We start from the raw sequence: 16262 nt of genomic DNA on the forward strand, positions 1-16262 counted from the left end.
AGGTTGCCAGTTCGATTCTAGGTTAGGGCATGTGCCTGGGTTGCAGGCTTGATCCCGGGAGGGGGCACACAGGAGACAGCCAATCCATGTTTCCCTCTCACATTGGTATTTCTCTTTCTCCCTCTTCCTTTCTCTCTCTAAAAAACTCCCTTTCCAGCTTCTCTAACATCCTTTTGCTAAGTCCCAAAAATTAGAGGGAAAGGGACAAACTCTTAACTCAAGATGTAGAATAGGACATGAGCTAGTGAGATAAGTCTTGTATACAGTGAATGGGAGAAGGACATATGAAACAAAGGAGGTTGAAAAAAACTCCCCGTTAGGGTATGTGACATTATTATTAGAGTACAGATAAATTTAATTAAACATTTAGGGTACCGATTATTACAGTATTTATTTTATGAAGGAAAGATCTAGTAGCTTAAATCAACATACATTTATTACCTTTAGTTTTTATAGGTCAGAAATCTGGGTGACTTCGCTGAGTTCTCTGGTTTAGTTTCACTTAGAAGGTTGCAGTGATCTGGGGCTGGTCTGCTTCCATATGCGGTTATTAGTAGGAATCAGGTGCTTCTGGGTTGTTGGACTGAGGGCCTCAGTTCCTTGCTGGCTATTGGCTGGACACCTTCCTTAGTTTCTTGCTATGTAGGCCTCTCTGTGGGGTCACTCACAGCAGGCAGCCTGCTTCCCTCTGAGCAAGCAACGAAGAGAGGAAGACAATAAGCAAGTCAGGAGTGTAACTGCACAGAAACCTTATTTTCTTTAATGTGACCTTTTATTTTGATTTTTTGTTCCCTTTGACTCAAACTGGCCTCACCCAGTTCCCTGACTCACCAACTCCCTCTCCCTTGCTTAGTCATTAAGCCCTCAGGACAATGAGGTTCTGGTCAGCATACAATAGTTGACCACAGAGAAAGAGATTCAGTCAAATCAGAGATAACACCTAAGCCTCAGTTGTGTTTCAGCTCCAGATTGACCCCACTGACCACATCCTTTTTTAAAAAAATGTATTGTCTAAAGTTTTACATATGTCTCCTTTTTCCCCAATGACCTCCAGTCCCCAGCCATTCCCACCCCGGGCAAGCCCCCACCGCCCCAGTCCAACCACATCCTTATGAAGCCAGATGAAGCAACCTGATGTCAGGACCAGATGCAATGATCAACTACTCCCTATTCTAGTACTGACCAATCAGTGAAGATCACAATCCTGACCTTGATCCCTAACTCTCTTAGTCACTGGGATTAATGATTTTTCCCCTATGTAACCCATCTTCTTGAGGCCATCCCAGAGCCAGATCTTTGAGCATGAGCTATCTGTGACTCTGAGCATGGTGCCATCTTTTAATAAATCCTTACTTTCTTGGTTACAAACTCCTGTTTGTGTCTTATTGGGCTTTGATGCGCCCAGGCAAATGGTTCCCTTTATTCTAGTAACAGAAGCCAGAATTCTTTTGACAACCCATCATTTCTGCCATATTCTGTCTGGTAGAAGAACCCAGGTCCAGCCCACATTCAAGGTGAGTATTAACAGGGCACAAACACCAGGGGGCAGGATCATTGGTGCCATCTTAGAAGCTGCCTACCATGTGGAGGAGCATAACCAGGGTCCAGCTTTCAAAATCAGAAAAGTGTGGCAGATAAATGTTTATATCCAATATTAAGGAGGGTGTACATTTTCTTACCTCACCAGCACATATTTAGTGTTTTTTTTTAAATTAAATTTATTGGGGTGACATTGGTCAACATGAACATACAGGTTTCAGGTGTGGGTTTCTTTGTTATAAGATCTGTATATTGCACCGTGTGCCCACCACCCAACGTTTGTATTGTGCTATGCTAGCTACAAAAAGTGGAAAAGGTCTTTAAAAATTGAAAAGATGATCTATGAAAAGAATATGATGCAGGAGGGCGAAGATTATAAAATAAAAACCAAGGACAAAGAAGAGGATGAGGAAACTATCATACAAGGAAGGTGAATGACCATAGAGTGGAATTTCCACTTAAGCATTACAATGTTCTCAAAAGACCCAGGAGATAGGACGAGACAAATGAAATAGTTGCCATGATAAATGGCTTCTTGAAAACAACAGTTCCAATACATTTGACTGACCCATCTACCAAACAACACTTGCTAAGGGGACAAAGTAGTATCTAATACCTGGGTGTGCCATTGTAAGGAACTTCTAGAGGCAATTGGCCAAAGCTCCTTTATATTTCAAAGGAGCAAACTGTGTATTCAAGGACTGTATTTTCTTAAGAGAAGGAGTCTAAATGGGGGAAGAAAAATCAGAACCTTGGGGTAAATACTTTAGAAAAGGCTCTTTCCTAATCTAGGCAGGACTTGTGGTCTGGCTTCAACCTGTCTCTCAGGTCTCCTCTCTCATCACTCACTGCTGGGCACATACCGCTGCAGCCACACTGGCCTCCAGGTCAGCAGAACACCAGTTCCTCCCCAAACCTCATTTCATTCAGTCCCCTGTTCCAGTGGACTTGACTGCTATCTATCATAGCATAGACCTGCCCCTTCCTCTTACCTTGCTTTTATTTTTCTTCATGGTAGTTACCACTTTCTGAAATTATATTATGCCTTTTCTTTTTCTTTTTTAATCCTCACCTGAGGGTATTTTTTCACTTTGATAATTATTTACTTATTTTTAAATATATTTTTACTGACAAGAGAGAATTATTGAGTCCCCTAATGGGGACAGAGCCTGCAACCCAGGCATGTACCCTGACCGGATAGGCAATCAAACCGTGACCTCCTGGTTCACAGGTAGATGCTCAACCATTAGAGAGAGTGGAAGGGAGGGAATAGGAAAGGAAGAGAGAGAGAGAGAAAGAGAGAGAGAGAAATAGAAAGAGAGATACATCGAGGTGAGAGAGACCCATTGATTGGTTGCCTCCCACAAAGGCCGGACCAGGGCAGGGGAGGTAAGTGCCCTTGACCAGGAATGGGACCTGCCATGCTCTAACCACTGAGCGACCAGCCAGGCTATTTTAAAAATCTGTTTATTGCCTGATTCCTCCACTGAGACAAAAGCTCTATGAATTAAAGGCCTTTAGCTCACTGCTCTAGGACCTGGAAAAGCAATCCACTGCCTCTGGTCAATAGTATCTTGAGTGAATGAAAGAGAAAATATAGTAAGTGAAGCCCATAAAAACATGTCAGCAGCAATGCATAACAAAAAGGGCGAAATGTGAAGAATAAGCAATGACAATTTGGTAGAATTGTGTTAATACGAATTCATGTGTAAGTGAAGAATTTTTATACTTACGTATAATACGTAATTCATTTTTTAAAAATCCTGAAACACTCAAATGAGCGAATTTACTTGAAAATAGGACAATATACAAATCTTCCCGCAGAGCACTCCCTTTTCCTCTCGATGCGGTGTGCTAAGTTCTTGAGTATCCACCGGGAGCCTGAGCTCATCCTCCTCCTTTTATAAAAAGGTATTCTTGTCGCTATTCGATTGGCTGGCCCTCCGAGAAGCCCTATTTTCATTGGCCCCAACACCAGGCCATCACCGACTCGAGCACTCCATTGGTTCGCTCCGCAGACAGCTGCTGCCGCCTGCTTTCCGGCGGGAGGGGTTTCCCCGATGACGTCCATGGCACAGCCCGCCCACATTCCAAAGCCGGGGCCTAGACTGTCTGCGGCCCCAGCCTTTGGGGGCGGGGCGGACGGAGAAGAAGACTTCTGATTGGGCAGGGAAGGCGAGATGCGTATCTTATTGGTCACTGCCCTGGACGGAGGTGGAGTCGTGGGTGGGTCCGGGAGTCGGGCTGAGGAGCTCCGGGGAGACTCAAAGTTTGCGTCTGGAGCGGTAGTGGGAAGTGGGCTCACCGAGGAGGGGTTTTTCTCGCGGCGAGAGCCGTTCTCCTACCTTCACTGTGGATGTACACGCAGCTTTAACCCCTGCAGCCTTCGGCCCGGTCCCTCGACTGCCTGTCTCCCCCGGGGGTTCTCAGGTCTCCGAGCACCCGGGACGGGAGCCCTGGGCCGATCCCTCCGGCGGGGGAGCGAACGTTTCCTTCCTCAGTGCACAAGCTCCACGCACACGCGCGCACACGCACTCACGCGCGGAGCCGGATCGCCCTCCGCGGCGCCGCAGCTAGCGCCCTCCTGCGCTCAGCATCCCCGGCCCCGCGCGCCTCGGACCACCATGGAGGTGCTGGAAAGCGGGGAGCAGAGCGCCCTGCAGTGGGACCGCAAGCTGAGCGAGCTGTCAGAGCCGGGGGACCCCGAGGCTCTCACGTACCCCACGGTGAGGACGCGGCGGGGCCGGGCGGGAGGCCGAGGAGGGGGAGTGTTGGCATCGGAGGAACAGCTGGGGACAGGGCGCTGGGATGGACATATTTGGGAAGAGGCTTGCCCAGAACGGAGAGATCTGGGGAGAGGCGTGGTTGTTGTTTTTTATCTGAACAGATAAAGGTGGGCAGCCGGACCTTTTAAACTTTCAATAGTAGCGATGACCCTGTTGCCTTAGCAATTTGTACCACTCCCCCGGGCCTTTTCGCATCTGCAGGATCATTTCCTATTATCGTCAGTATTGTAAAGCCGGAGAAGGGTAAGGCGTTTTGAGGATAATGTGCCCCTGTTTTAGTTAGATTTTTGTGGGAAGGCTTTTAAAATCTAGACAAAATAAAGTAGTGTTTTCTTTCCTTGAGTGTCGTAGTCTCTCTTTTCTTTACTTATTAATATTTCAACAAGTGCACGTGTGTGTGTGTGTGTGTGTGTGTGTGTGTGTGTGTGTGTGTGTTGGAAAGGCCCCTGGCATTGGAGGAAGATTGCTTTATTTGGCTCCTTTCACGGGACAGCCAAGAACTCTGCTTCCTCCCTCTTCAGAGGAAAGATCGGCGGAGGAGTGTGGAAAGTGTGAGGCAGTGGCATATTTCAGAAAGGCTTTGGAGAAGCTGGGACAGCGCACCAGGTCCTGCCTCACAGAGACCCCTTTGGGGAGTACGCTGTCTCAGAACAAAGACATTTCTTTGAAAGTTTTCAATCTCAATTTCTTGGTATTAAATTTGAAAAATGAAATTTTGTTTTTAGCAGCCGACACTGGGACTTTTTGTGAGATCTTTGTTTTTTTTATAAACACAGAAGTTTGTAGTAGACAGGGGAGAGGTAAAAGGAGGGAAAGAGAGGGAGAAAGGGAGAGAAAACAACACTAATGAGAAAAGGAGAGGCTTGGTTATTTCCCCTTCGTGATTCTTTTAATGGGGTCAGCGCCAGGATATTTGAAACTTTTGCAAAATGGCCTGCAGGCTCCACCTCTTTGGCCTTTGCCTCTGCCTGACATTATTTTGGGAAAAGGGACGAGGACTCCCTATGATTCCCACCAAGGCATCAGTGGTGGCTGAGGATGACTTGTTAAAAAATGCAGAGTGCAGGGCTGAGAAGGAATGGTCGCTCACAAGCCAGATGTGTGGTGTGGTCTGCCTAGCCTGTCCCTAGGAGACAGCGTGGGCGCATTTGGATTGGGGGCCCAGATGTGCTTCCTGTTATCAGTACAGAACTTCGAGCACGTTAGCCCTCAAAAATCTCCTGATGATTGGATGCTCCAGATGTTTCTCCTGGCATGGGCTGCATTTTAACCATTTGCGGAGGGCAGCTCTTCTCTTTTGTTCTTACACTGAAAAATGTCTCATCCAGCAGCTATAATGTCACAGCTTCGAGATTGCCTCGAGCTGGTGGGATGAATTATGCACGGGCCTCCATATTTCCTTTCTTGGGCCCTGTGGCTTCCAAGTGTGAGATCACAGGCCAGGTTTTGAGATGCTCCCTGTGACTGTACCATTCACTCCTGACAGCTTAGACTGGCGCTAACATATTCATGCACTATTTCAGGGACAGAGGCCCTTACATTCCTTTTGGTATTAAGGGCTCAGTTTTCCTATTCATTGTTATGAAGCAGTGATGTGTGATTGTTTTTCTTCTGATTTTATTTTTTAAATGACTTGATGTTCACCACTTGAGGACACATCTCTCTTCTGGAGAGCTCACTCATATAAAATGCCTCCCATGATTGCCTCAAGTCGTTGGCAACAAACCATGTATATGAATTAGTGTTGAAAGAGGTGTTGGATTTACTAGCACAGAGGACTGGATTATATTCCTTCTAAACTAAGGGGACTTTGGCGGAGATTTGAAAATAGATAACTCCCCATCTGTTTCTTGAACTCTGTTGGGTATCCAGTTGCAGAGCTGGTTATTACGGCCATTTGTCTGTAATGTGGAATGGACTGACCTCCAGGTAGAAAAAGGATGGCCTGGTTATGCATTCATTCAAAGGTTTACTTGTGGTTTTTTTTTTAATGAACAGTTATTGAATGTCTTCTGTTCTAAACAGTTTTGGATACATCAGTGAATAAAAGGAGGCAAAAAATTCCTGATCTTGAAAAGCTCACATTCCTGTGTGTGTGTGTGTGTGTGTGTGTGTGTGTGTGTGTAAGGAAAGATAAACAAGTGAAGGTCAGTGAAATAGCACATTAGACAATATACGTGCTATGGAAAAAGTAGAACAGGGGTGGGAGATGGAGGAAGGGCAAAATTTGATATTGAATTGAGCAATCAGAATAAGCTTCAGATACAAGGGGATCTGAACAAAGGCTTGAAGGGGGAGAAAGTTATTTCAGTAGGATGAAAAGCAGAGCAAAGGCCCTACGGTGGGAGCGCATCTGGCATGCGCTTATGGTAACATCATTTTCTATTTTAGATTCCCCCCATTTTGGTCAATTATTTTCCCTGTTACGTGCAGGCTACTTATGAGGCACAGTGCCTATGTTTGGAATGACCCAGTAAACTCTTCAAGTTGAGTGGATTGGGCATTATATAGGGATAGGAGAGCCTGCAGGGAGGGTAAGACACAGATATAAATTAGGGAAGTGGCAAGATATGACAATGGCTACCATCTATTGAGTATTTATTACCTGAAAGGGAGGGCTGGCTTCGTGAGCCTTCCGCCTGTGCAGCCCCACAGGCCCCTGCACTTGGTTTATGCTCTGCTGTCTCTATCTTGCAATCCTTAATAGTTTCTGAATAACTTTCCATTTTGCATTGGGTCCTACAGATCATGAAGCTGGTTCTACTGAAAGGCATTGTATGCAATACTTTTCAAACATTATACCATTGAACCGTCTTCATGACCCAATGAAAGAGTCATTTTTGTTATTTTCATTTTACAATAAAGAAAACTGAGGCTTAGTGAGCTTAAGCGACTTGGTGGAAAGGTGCCACAGCTAATTATTGACAGAACCAGAATTTCAATTCAAGTCTGCCTGCCTTCAAAGCCCAAGTTCTTGCTTACCATTTCATATGAATGAAGGGTCCAGAGTTAAACAGAAAGAACAGAGTCGGAGGCTGGGAGAAGATGCTGAGCCCAAACACTGCTAATATTTAACTGAGGTGATGGTGCCAGTCACCAAGCCTTCCTAGCGTGATCACTCTATTTGCTCTAAATGGGGATTTAGTTACCACATGCATGATTGCTAATGCCCTGTTGTAGCAAACCCATGACCAATCTGATTTTAAAAACATAGAAGGTTTAAGTTGCCTGAGGCTGGGATTTTAAGGTCTCTCGGGCCTTCTGTGAGCCACCAGAAACAATGCTTTTCTCAATCATTTAGTCATGAAGAAGACTCCTGGTCCAGGAAGAACAAAGGCCCAAAGTCTACAAAATAATGAAGCACGAATAGAGTGAAAATGGGCTTGCTTGTTAGATCCTGAGTTACTAGGGATTTGGCCTTCCTCTTGAAGCTTAAAAAATAGTTCCTATACAGATGATGAAATGTAGTACTTTTATGAACGTGACTTGGGGGACCAGAGGTCAAGAGAAGGCGGGAGGGAGAAGGAGTTATTTACACTCTACCCCTTTGTACTGTTCAGATTTTTAACCCCTGAATGTATTTAGAAAATGACAAATGATAATTTAAAGGTACTACATAAAACTGGACTAGAGGTTATTTTAGCCTGAATTTCCTTGAAGGCATAGGGAGATCTGGTGTGATATTAACACTCAACACCACTCCAGTTGAGGGAGGCCTTTGGGTGAAGAATAGAGAAGCAGGAGTGCTTTCTGGGCAGGTGGAGGATTAACAGTGGGTTTGTAGCATAAACTTCCTGATCTTGATAACTTTCTCATATCTAAGTTTAATGATCTGGAAACAGGAATTTTTGTCAATTATTTCATTTTATTTTTTAAAGTATACAACAGGAACTACCAAGTCTTTCTAAAGATAATGACAAGTTCTGCTTGTTTTAAGTGCAAAATTCCTATAAATCCAGTTCTTTGTAAAATGATTTAGTTGTTATACTACTTAAATTTTGTAAAATGATTTAGTTGTTATACTACTTAAATTTTGCGTCCAATTGGATCTTAAAGGGAAATGACTGATCCCAGACAGTGTGCTAGGTGGGGAGCTGAGGGGATGGTCAGCCTCCCTGGTGTCCGGATGTGAAGGTCATCTGGTTTCCACATCTGTCGCTGATTGCCAGGATGGAGGTGGCTCACCTCACAGGCTGATGGTTTCCTCTTCCTCTCCGCTGGTCCAGAGATGGATAAGGCTCTAGTCTAGTGGGATACTGAAGCTTGTCGTTTGTTGTTTGTCTCCTGTTGTTGGCCCTTGGCTAGGTTCTGGGGGAAACCTGGGTCCTTGTGGCTTGAGAATATCATCACTTCTGGTCACCTGACCTCCACAAACTGAATAGAGGTAACAGTTTCCAGAAGGAGACAAAACTCTGAAGTATAATTTGTCTTGAAGGCCCTCCTTTCACCTTTTTTCACCTTCATCTCTTTTGTTGTTTCCTTTGTTTCTTGGACCCCGAGTGCTCACTATAATAATGTTCTCTTTCCAACATTTCCTCTTAATTTTGCTCTCAGGAAAGATTTGATAAGCTTACACTATTTAACAATAATTACTTCAAATCGAAAAGTTGAATCTCTAAATGGAGAGTTTAAGGCACTAGTTAGGTAACAGGGGAGAAATATTTGGGGAGTTGGTGATGAACCCTCACTACCCCTCTTCTATTCCATACATGTGGCTGTTATCCATAAAGTAGCCTTGCACATGTGTTGCTTATTTATTGATGTTCTAAAGGATTTTTATTGGCTTGGTGAGAAACCTTTGACCTATTATATTATTGTCTCTGAAATTGTTCTTACGCTGTTAACACGAGTTGGGGAAAGGTGGACTTGGGCATAGTCCTGAAAGATGAGAGTATGGTACTTGCCTTCTTTCTTGAAATATCCTGAGTGATAATATTCTATGCAGCTCTGATATGAAGTTGTTCTTGCAAGAGAAAAAAGACATTGCATGTTGATTAATAATTGAATTAAATTACAATGCTTGTAGCTGCAAGTAACTGAATACTGATTGAGATTGCTTATATAATAAGTAAATTATTATGTCATATTGCAAGAGGCCTAGAAGTATATCTACTTGTTTGGCCCATTCAGCAACTCCTTAGTGTCATCATGAACCCAGATTCCATCCATCTATATGCGAATGCCATTTGGGGGGCAACCTGAAGGCATCCCATATCCATGTGAGTTACAGGTGTTCAATTCAAAATTACAATATCCAGAGGAAAAGAGGTTGTATCTTCCTTGTGTTCCTTCTTATGATGGAAGAAACTTTTTTCAGAAGCCCACCAGCTGATTTCTCTTTGAGCTTTATTGTTAAGGATTGGATCATATGACCATTCCTTCATCAATGACTGGAAAGAGATTTACATGATTGGCTTAGTCACATGGGGATGGAGGAGATATTGGAGGCTCAATTACTGTGACCATTTATAATGACTGTTAGTAAAATAAGTCTGAGTTGGCAGTTTTTTTTTTTTTATTAAACTAAAAGATAGTTTTTGTTTAACCAATGGCTTTTTTTATCATAAAGATGGACTAGCAAATAGAAAATATTTTAAAATCCACAGTTAGCCTTAGGAGCAAATATTGTGCCACTACAAAGCTTTAAGAACATTATTTAGCCTGACCGGTTTGGCTCAGTGGATAGAGCTTCGGGCTGCGGACTGAAGGGTCCCGGGTTCGATTCTGGTCAAGGGCATGTACCTTGGTTGTGGGCACATCCCCAGTGGGGAGTGTGCAGGAGGCAGCTGATCGATGTTTCTCTCTCATTGATGTTTCTAACTCTCTATCCCTCTCCCTTCCTCTCTGTAAAAAATCAATAAAATATATATATTTTAAAAAAGAACATCATTTAGCTGTACTAATAGTATCCAATGAAGGAAGACTATAGAGATGGCAATAGTCTCTGAAATGTATGCAAAAGTTATCATGGAGGGAGTACTGCTGTGTCCCAATTCACTCACTAGGAAATCTAGAATTAACAATATTATCTGAACTCTCTGCGCCAGAGTTAAATATCAGGGCTGGAGTTAACTAGCCGAGCCTGTAAACGTGCTCACCATGCAAGACAAGAGTGACTTGTACTGTTCCAGGTTTACACAAGCTCACATCAGCAGGTGGGAAGCTGAATGTCATTTTTCAAAGAAGCTGTTTTTCCAGTTGCTTATGGCTATTCAAATATTGATAAGGGTGTGCCTATTTGCAGGATGGCTCTGAGCTGTCTGCTGATTGTCTTGGGAAGAAGGCCTGAGGCCTTCCTGGGCAGTTGGTAGGCGAAAGGGTATGTGTGAATGATTTTATAAATGATGGAGTAGTGTCCACATTCCCTACCTCTGTAGAGTTACAATTGAAATGATGAGACCCACCATGGTTGTGTCAACCTTGAACCTATTGCTCCATCTCCCCGCTCACCACATGCTCACAGGCTCTTTCAAGTGAAATTCCAAGTGACCTCAAGTTTCCCCTCAATGGAATTGTCTAGGTTATCCATGAGGTACATAGGAGGTGAACCGTTTTATCTATGGAAAATCTGAAGCCCAGAGCAATAAAGAGGTTTGCTCAGCTGAAACACAAGGTCTTCTAGGACAGGAGACATGACCTTTCTTTTCTGTGTTCCCACAACGCTTAACCAAGCACAGGATGCTCAGAGATACATCATAACTGCTCGATGCACTTTAAGTCGAGTGAGGCAGTCTTGGAGAATGGATAAGCTCGGTGGCCTCTGTTATTAATATAGTTTTTAAACTACATTCTTGTAACTGCTTCTGCAAATCTGAAATTTTAGTGACTTGGGTAATTCCATGTCAGAATATTCCCTTGTTTAGTTGAGAGAACAAGTCCTCTGATGACCTTGGGCATATTGCCTCACCACTGTCTGGCCCATAGTAGACACAGTTTTCTACCCTCTCCCTGAAGTCAAGTGTCTTCTCTCTGGGACCTCAGGAGTCTGACATCATTCAGAAAGCACAGGGACCTATGATTATTCTCTCTCACGTATCTTTATTTCCTCTCCGCCCCATCTTCTACCTTCTGCTATAAACACAGGTCTCTGCCTTGAACACATGTTTGCCAGATGCCATTACTCCTTCTTGCTCATTTTTTCCCTCTTGTTTACTGCTAGCTTTCCTCAAACAAGTGGTCAATAGCTACAGTCTTCATTTCCTTACTTTCTACTTACTCCTGCATCCTGTTTACTGGTTTCTACTGCTGCCAGAGGTGCTCCAACTTCTCCCTAACTGCTAAATCCAGTCTTTTCTCTGTCTTTGCCTGCTAGGCCTCATGGAAGTATTTGGCAGTGTTGACCACCAGGTCACCTTGTAACTCATTCTTTGGCTTCCATGACAATCCGGTGGGTTTAATTTTTCCTCCTTCACTGGCTTCCTTACCACCTGTTAAAATGTGAGCACTTGGTACTTGGCCTTCTGTAATCTCTGTACAGTCCCCTGGGCTCCTCTATCAACTTTAATACAAGTGGATCTCAGATCTTTATATCTATTATTTTCAATTGATGGACAGTGGGACATCTTTGTTGTGTTTTTTTTTTAATATATTTTATTGATTTTTTACAGAGAGGAAGGGAGAGAGACAGAGAGTTAAAAACATCGATGAGAGAGAAACATCGATCAGCTGCCTCCTGCACATCCCCCACTGGGGATATGCCCGCAACCCAGGTACATGCCCTTGACCGGAATCGAACCCGGGACCCCCCAGTCCGCAGGCCGACGCTCCATCCACTGAGCCAAACCGGCTTCGGCTGACAGTGGGACATCTTTGGATCCAAGATTGTATGACCCAAGATTCTTCTGAGCCCTAATTAGCTGCAGAAAAGCTCTGGTTGGGTAACCCTTGAAACTTCATGATGTGTTACTCAGACTAAGAAGGTCTGTGGTACACTTTGATCCTCCTTATCACTGCACCCCGTTTATCTCAGGGAATGTTTAATGACTCAGCTTTCCTGCAGTGTGAACCTGTGAGAAGCTCACGGGTCATTACTGGGACACAGCTGTTTCTAGAGTTAGTGTCACCCATCACATGCAGACGTGTTTTGTCTGGCCTTGTGCTTATTCTTTGGCAGGGGAAGCCCATTGTGCTGTGCCCCAGTGGTATGTCTCATTTTTTTCCAGGACTATGAAGGTCAATGCAAAAGTCAGACATAACTTCTTAGATCATGTACCATATATTCCTCTGGCGCGTTAACTGCTGGAGAGCTCAGTTACAATTGCCTCACTCTGAACTGCATGCATTTGAATTGCTCTATTCTGGAGTAATGTATTAATCCAAACTTTACTGACATTACTTTCAAACTTTTTTTTTAAGAATTGAGATGGGTTCCTCTGAGCTACCCAAGTTTCTATGCCTGCTTCTTGTTAGTGACTCTTGGAAGAGAGTTTTTCTTTGGAGAATAAAGCATTTTGATGTGTGAGCTCATTATAGTACAAGTTACTTCATGTCCCTGGTCTCAGTGTCTCCATCTGTAAAATGCAGCATTTGTATTACACAGTCCCAAAGGTTCCTCTCACTCCCAGTTCCTGGTTGAGTTGTCATGCTCCTCTCCTGGAAAGTCTCTCATCTTAAAAAAAAAAAAAAAAGAGGGTGATTTAAGACAACAGGATTCTGTTGATTGCCTAGTAACTAGGCCCTAGTTCAGCCGTGGGCAAACTACGGCTGTGGGCCGGATCCGGCTGTTTGAAATGAATAAAACTAAAAAAAAAAAAAAAAAAAAAAAAGACCGTACCCTTTTATGTAATGATGTTTACTTTGAATTTATATTAGTTCACACAAACACTCCATCCATGCTTTTGTTCCGGCCCTCCGGTCCAGTTTAAGAACCCATTGTGGCCCTCGAGTCAGAAAGTTTGCCCACCCCTGCTCTAGTTCATTGGGCAACTAATTGGCAGCTGTAGTTTTGCATTTTGCAGCTTCTGTTTTCTGACTTAAAACCTTGCCTCAGTAAAACCCAGACAAAATAAAGAATGGAAAAACAGAGAGGCACAGAGGTAGGAAACATATTTTTAACATCAGAAAAAAAATATCCCTCCTCAGACTTCTTGGCAAAAAAGAGGAGTCTGGGGGGGAGGAGGGAAGGGAAGTCCACAAACAGTTTCCTAGTTGTCTGAGTGGAAAATCCTGGTTTTGAACATTTCATATCTTGGAAATGTCTGAATAGTTTTTGTTTAAAGGGAAATTCCTTTTGGCTGAGAAAGAGCCTGCAGGATTCAAACTGATAGGGCGATGTTTTTAGAAAGCGTGGAGGAAATAAGGCTTTGTGGTAAAGGCTTCTCCCTGGCCAATTGTATTAAACAGAAATGTAAGTCCATGTTTACCAATCACAGTGTTTTAATGGTTCAGCCTTTAACTCCGTCGTTCTCGCTTCCTGACTGTGCATCCTGGGGAAGCATCTCCCACCGCTGGTCTTTCCTCCAATTTGACAAACTTAATGAACTGCTTTTTCAAGCCTATACATGGTCAAGGCAGGCAGATATACATTCTTGACCTTGTTGCTCTCCCAGTGGAGTGGGAAGGAAGATATGTAAACAAGCCATTAAATTATAATCATTAAATACCTGGTATACATTTTGCATTAGAGCGGTATTCAGAGTATTTCTGGAGCACAGAGAATAGAATAACAATTCTGAAGGAGATGGAGAATTGGGGAATACTTCACAAAGGAGGTGATATTTGCAGTGGGTCCTGAAGTTTAAATAGGAGTTCTCTAGGAAGTGGGAACAATGGGTATTGAGTAGGAATGTGTAAAACATCTTGGTTGAGTCTGGAAAAATCCAAGCAGTTTTATGCAGGTAGAGAGTAGTGTGCTCTGTGGGGAGTTTTGGGAGATAGGACAAGATCAAAAAGTTTGCATGCTTTGTTAACCATTTGGACAGTCTTTTGTGAGAAGTAGGGTGGAAGGCTTTTAAGGAGAGAGGGCTGGGAGAAGAAATATGTTTTAGAAAGGAAACCCTAGTGGTTATGAAGGATGGATTGGAGGGCAGAATTAATGGCAACAAGATTATCTGCTGGTTGTTTCATATGTGAAGTAGATACCAAGAAGGCCTGAACAGGGAGGAGCACAGGAGCCTTAGTGACCCCAGGGGATGATCCAGAGATATGGGAGACTTCCTGTTTTCTGACTTGGTAACTGAGCTGATGGTGCTGCCATACACCTAGAGGGGGAATATTTAGAGGAGGAATGGGTTTGATGGGGAAGATAATGAGTTCAGTTTTGGACATGGGGATTCTGATGTGCTCATCGAACATTCTGGTACCTAAAAGGCATTTGGAAATTTGGGTCTGGAGTTCTGGAGAAAGATGTGAACTGGAGATGTAGATTTGGGTGTTGTGAAGCTAATATCTCATACTAGATGCCCAGAGCACAAAATTTGTGCGTGAGGAGGTGGGGGGTCCCCTCAGCTCAGCCTGCACCCTTTCCAATGCGGGACCCCTTGGGGGATGTTCGACTGCCGGGATTGGGCCTAAACCAGCAGTCAGACATCTCTCTCACAATCCGAGACCACTGGCTCTTAACTGCTCGCCTGCCTGCCTGCCTAGTCACCCCTAACTGCCTACCCCGCTGGCCTGGTCACCCCTTACTGCCCCCCCTGCCAGCCTGGTCTCCCTTAACAGCCCCCTCCCACCCACACCAGCCTGGTCATTCCTCACTGCCCCCCCTGCCAGCCTGGTTGCCCCAAACTGCCCCCCCTGCCAGCCTGGTTGCCCCAAACTGCCCCCCCCCCCATGGGCCTGATTGCCCCATGCAGCCTGTTTGGTTGTCCGTTCAGTTGCGATGGTCACTTAGGCTTTTATATATATAGATAAGATGGTCCTGGGAGCTCAGGCTGAGAGTGAGGAGTGTGACAAAAAGGCTGAGGGTGGAGCCCTGGGGGACACTGGATAGGTTAGCTGGGGAATTGGAATCTGCAGATGGAACTCAGAAAGAAAAGGCAGGGAAGTGTGGAGAAAGTCCAAGCCAGTCCCATCACAGGCCCCAGAGCAGGAAGAGTTGCTGCAGGCTGGTCAAGATCAGGGCTGAGTGTGCTCTCCAGCTGCCCTCAAAGCACTCCAAGCCCACAGTGTGCGAGGTTGCGCAGGCCAGTGCCTGCGTTTTGGCCACAGAGGCCTCCCTGTGCTCTGTACCCATGGGCATGCCGTGTGACATTGTGCCTAGGCAGTGGAGACCTTGCTTCCAGGTGAGATTAGAAGCTGCACAAGGGCAGGGACTGAGGAACATGCCTGGTGAATAAAGTGCAACACTGCCTCTTTCCTTCATTTTTCTCTTGTGCAAGATTAAAAGCAATGCTCCAAATGCCCTTGGAAGCCGTCACTGGTACCTGTGCAGTTTTATGAGGGTCCTTCCTTCATTCTTCTCTCCAGGCCGAGTCCATCTATCTCTGATGTCCTTGTCATCGGTGAGGAGAACTTTGTGCCTTGTGCATGTCATTTATGGTTCACAGGCTCGGAGGTATGCAAAAGAGTGGTCTCTGGACTCAAACCTGTGAAAGAGTGGCCGGATTTATAAATGACTGTAAGGTTCGAACCTTTTCCTCTGTTTCTTCTGATTCTCCCACTGACATAGCATCAGGTGGATCCACTGGCTGCCAAAGATGAGTTTGATCACAGAGCCATCAGCAATATTCAAATGACAGAAAAACAGGAAAAAACTCATTGGCTCTGTTTTTGTAGGACATACTAATGGGGGCAGGAAAGGACAAATGGTTGTGTAATAAGAATATGAGTCTGAGGACGTTCCAATGAAAGGAACATTCAAATAAATAGTGCAGCTTCAAAGAAAATGTGTAGCTACCAGCAGGACTTACAAAGGGGCCTCTGGTCAAGCCCCCTGCAGCCCTCCCCATGTCCCCTGCATGCTGGGGCTGGCTTCCACCTTTGCTCTCTGCTGCCCTG

The 16262-nt window shown here is 44.6% G+C and overlaps 1 protein-coding gene and 1 long non-coding RNA gene across 2 annotated transcripts in view; one reads left to right on the plus strand and one right to left on the minus strand.

Moving 5' to 3' along the window:
- Positions 1-414: 414 nt before the first annotated feature.
- On the minus strand, positions 415-3779 carry LOC118666356. The gene is made up of 2 exons (XR_004970946.1): positions 3273-3779; positions 415-688 (listed from the first exon to the last, which is right to left on the minus strand). It is a non-coding gene; the product is annotated as an uncharacterized LOC118666356 (long non-coding RNA).
- A 10-nt stretch (positions 3780-3789) lies between these two features.
- The window catches only part of CREB3L2 (cAMP responsive element binding protein 3 like 2), a 113728-nt gene continuing 101255 nt past the window's right edge, over positions 3790-16262 (plus strand). Inside the window, exon 1 of the mRNA XM_036328567.1 lies at positions 3790-4265. Coding sequence (XP_036184460.1) covers positions 4164-4265 — 102 coding nt within the window. The 5' untranslated portion in view covers positions 3790-4163. The remainder of the gene's footprint in view (positions 4266-16262) is intronic.

Source organism: Myotis myotis, unplaced genomic scaffold (assembly GCF_014108235.1).
Source record: "Myotis myotis isolate mMyoMyo1 unplaced genomic scaffold, mMyoMyo1.p scaffold_m19_p_11, whole genome shotgun sequence".
Lineage (NCBI taxonomy): Eukaryota > Metazoa > Chordata > Mammalia > Chiroptera > Vespertilionidae > Myotis > Myotis myotis.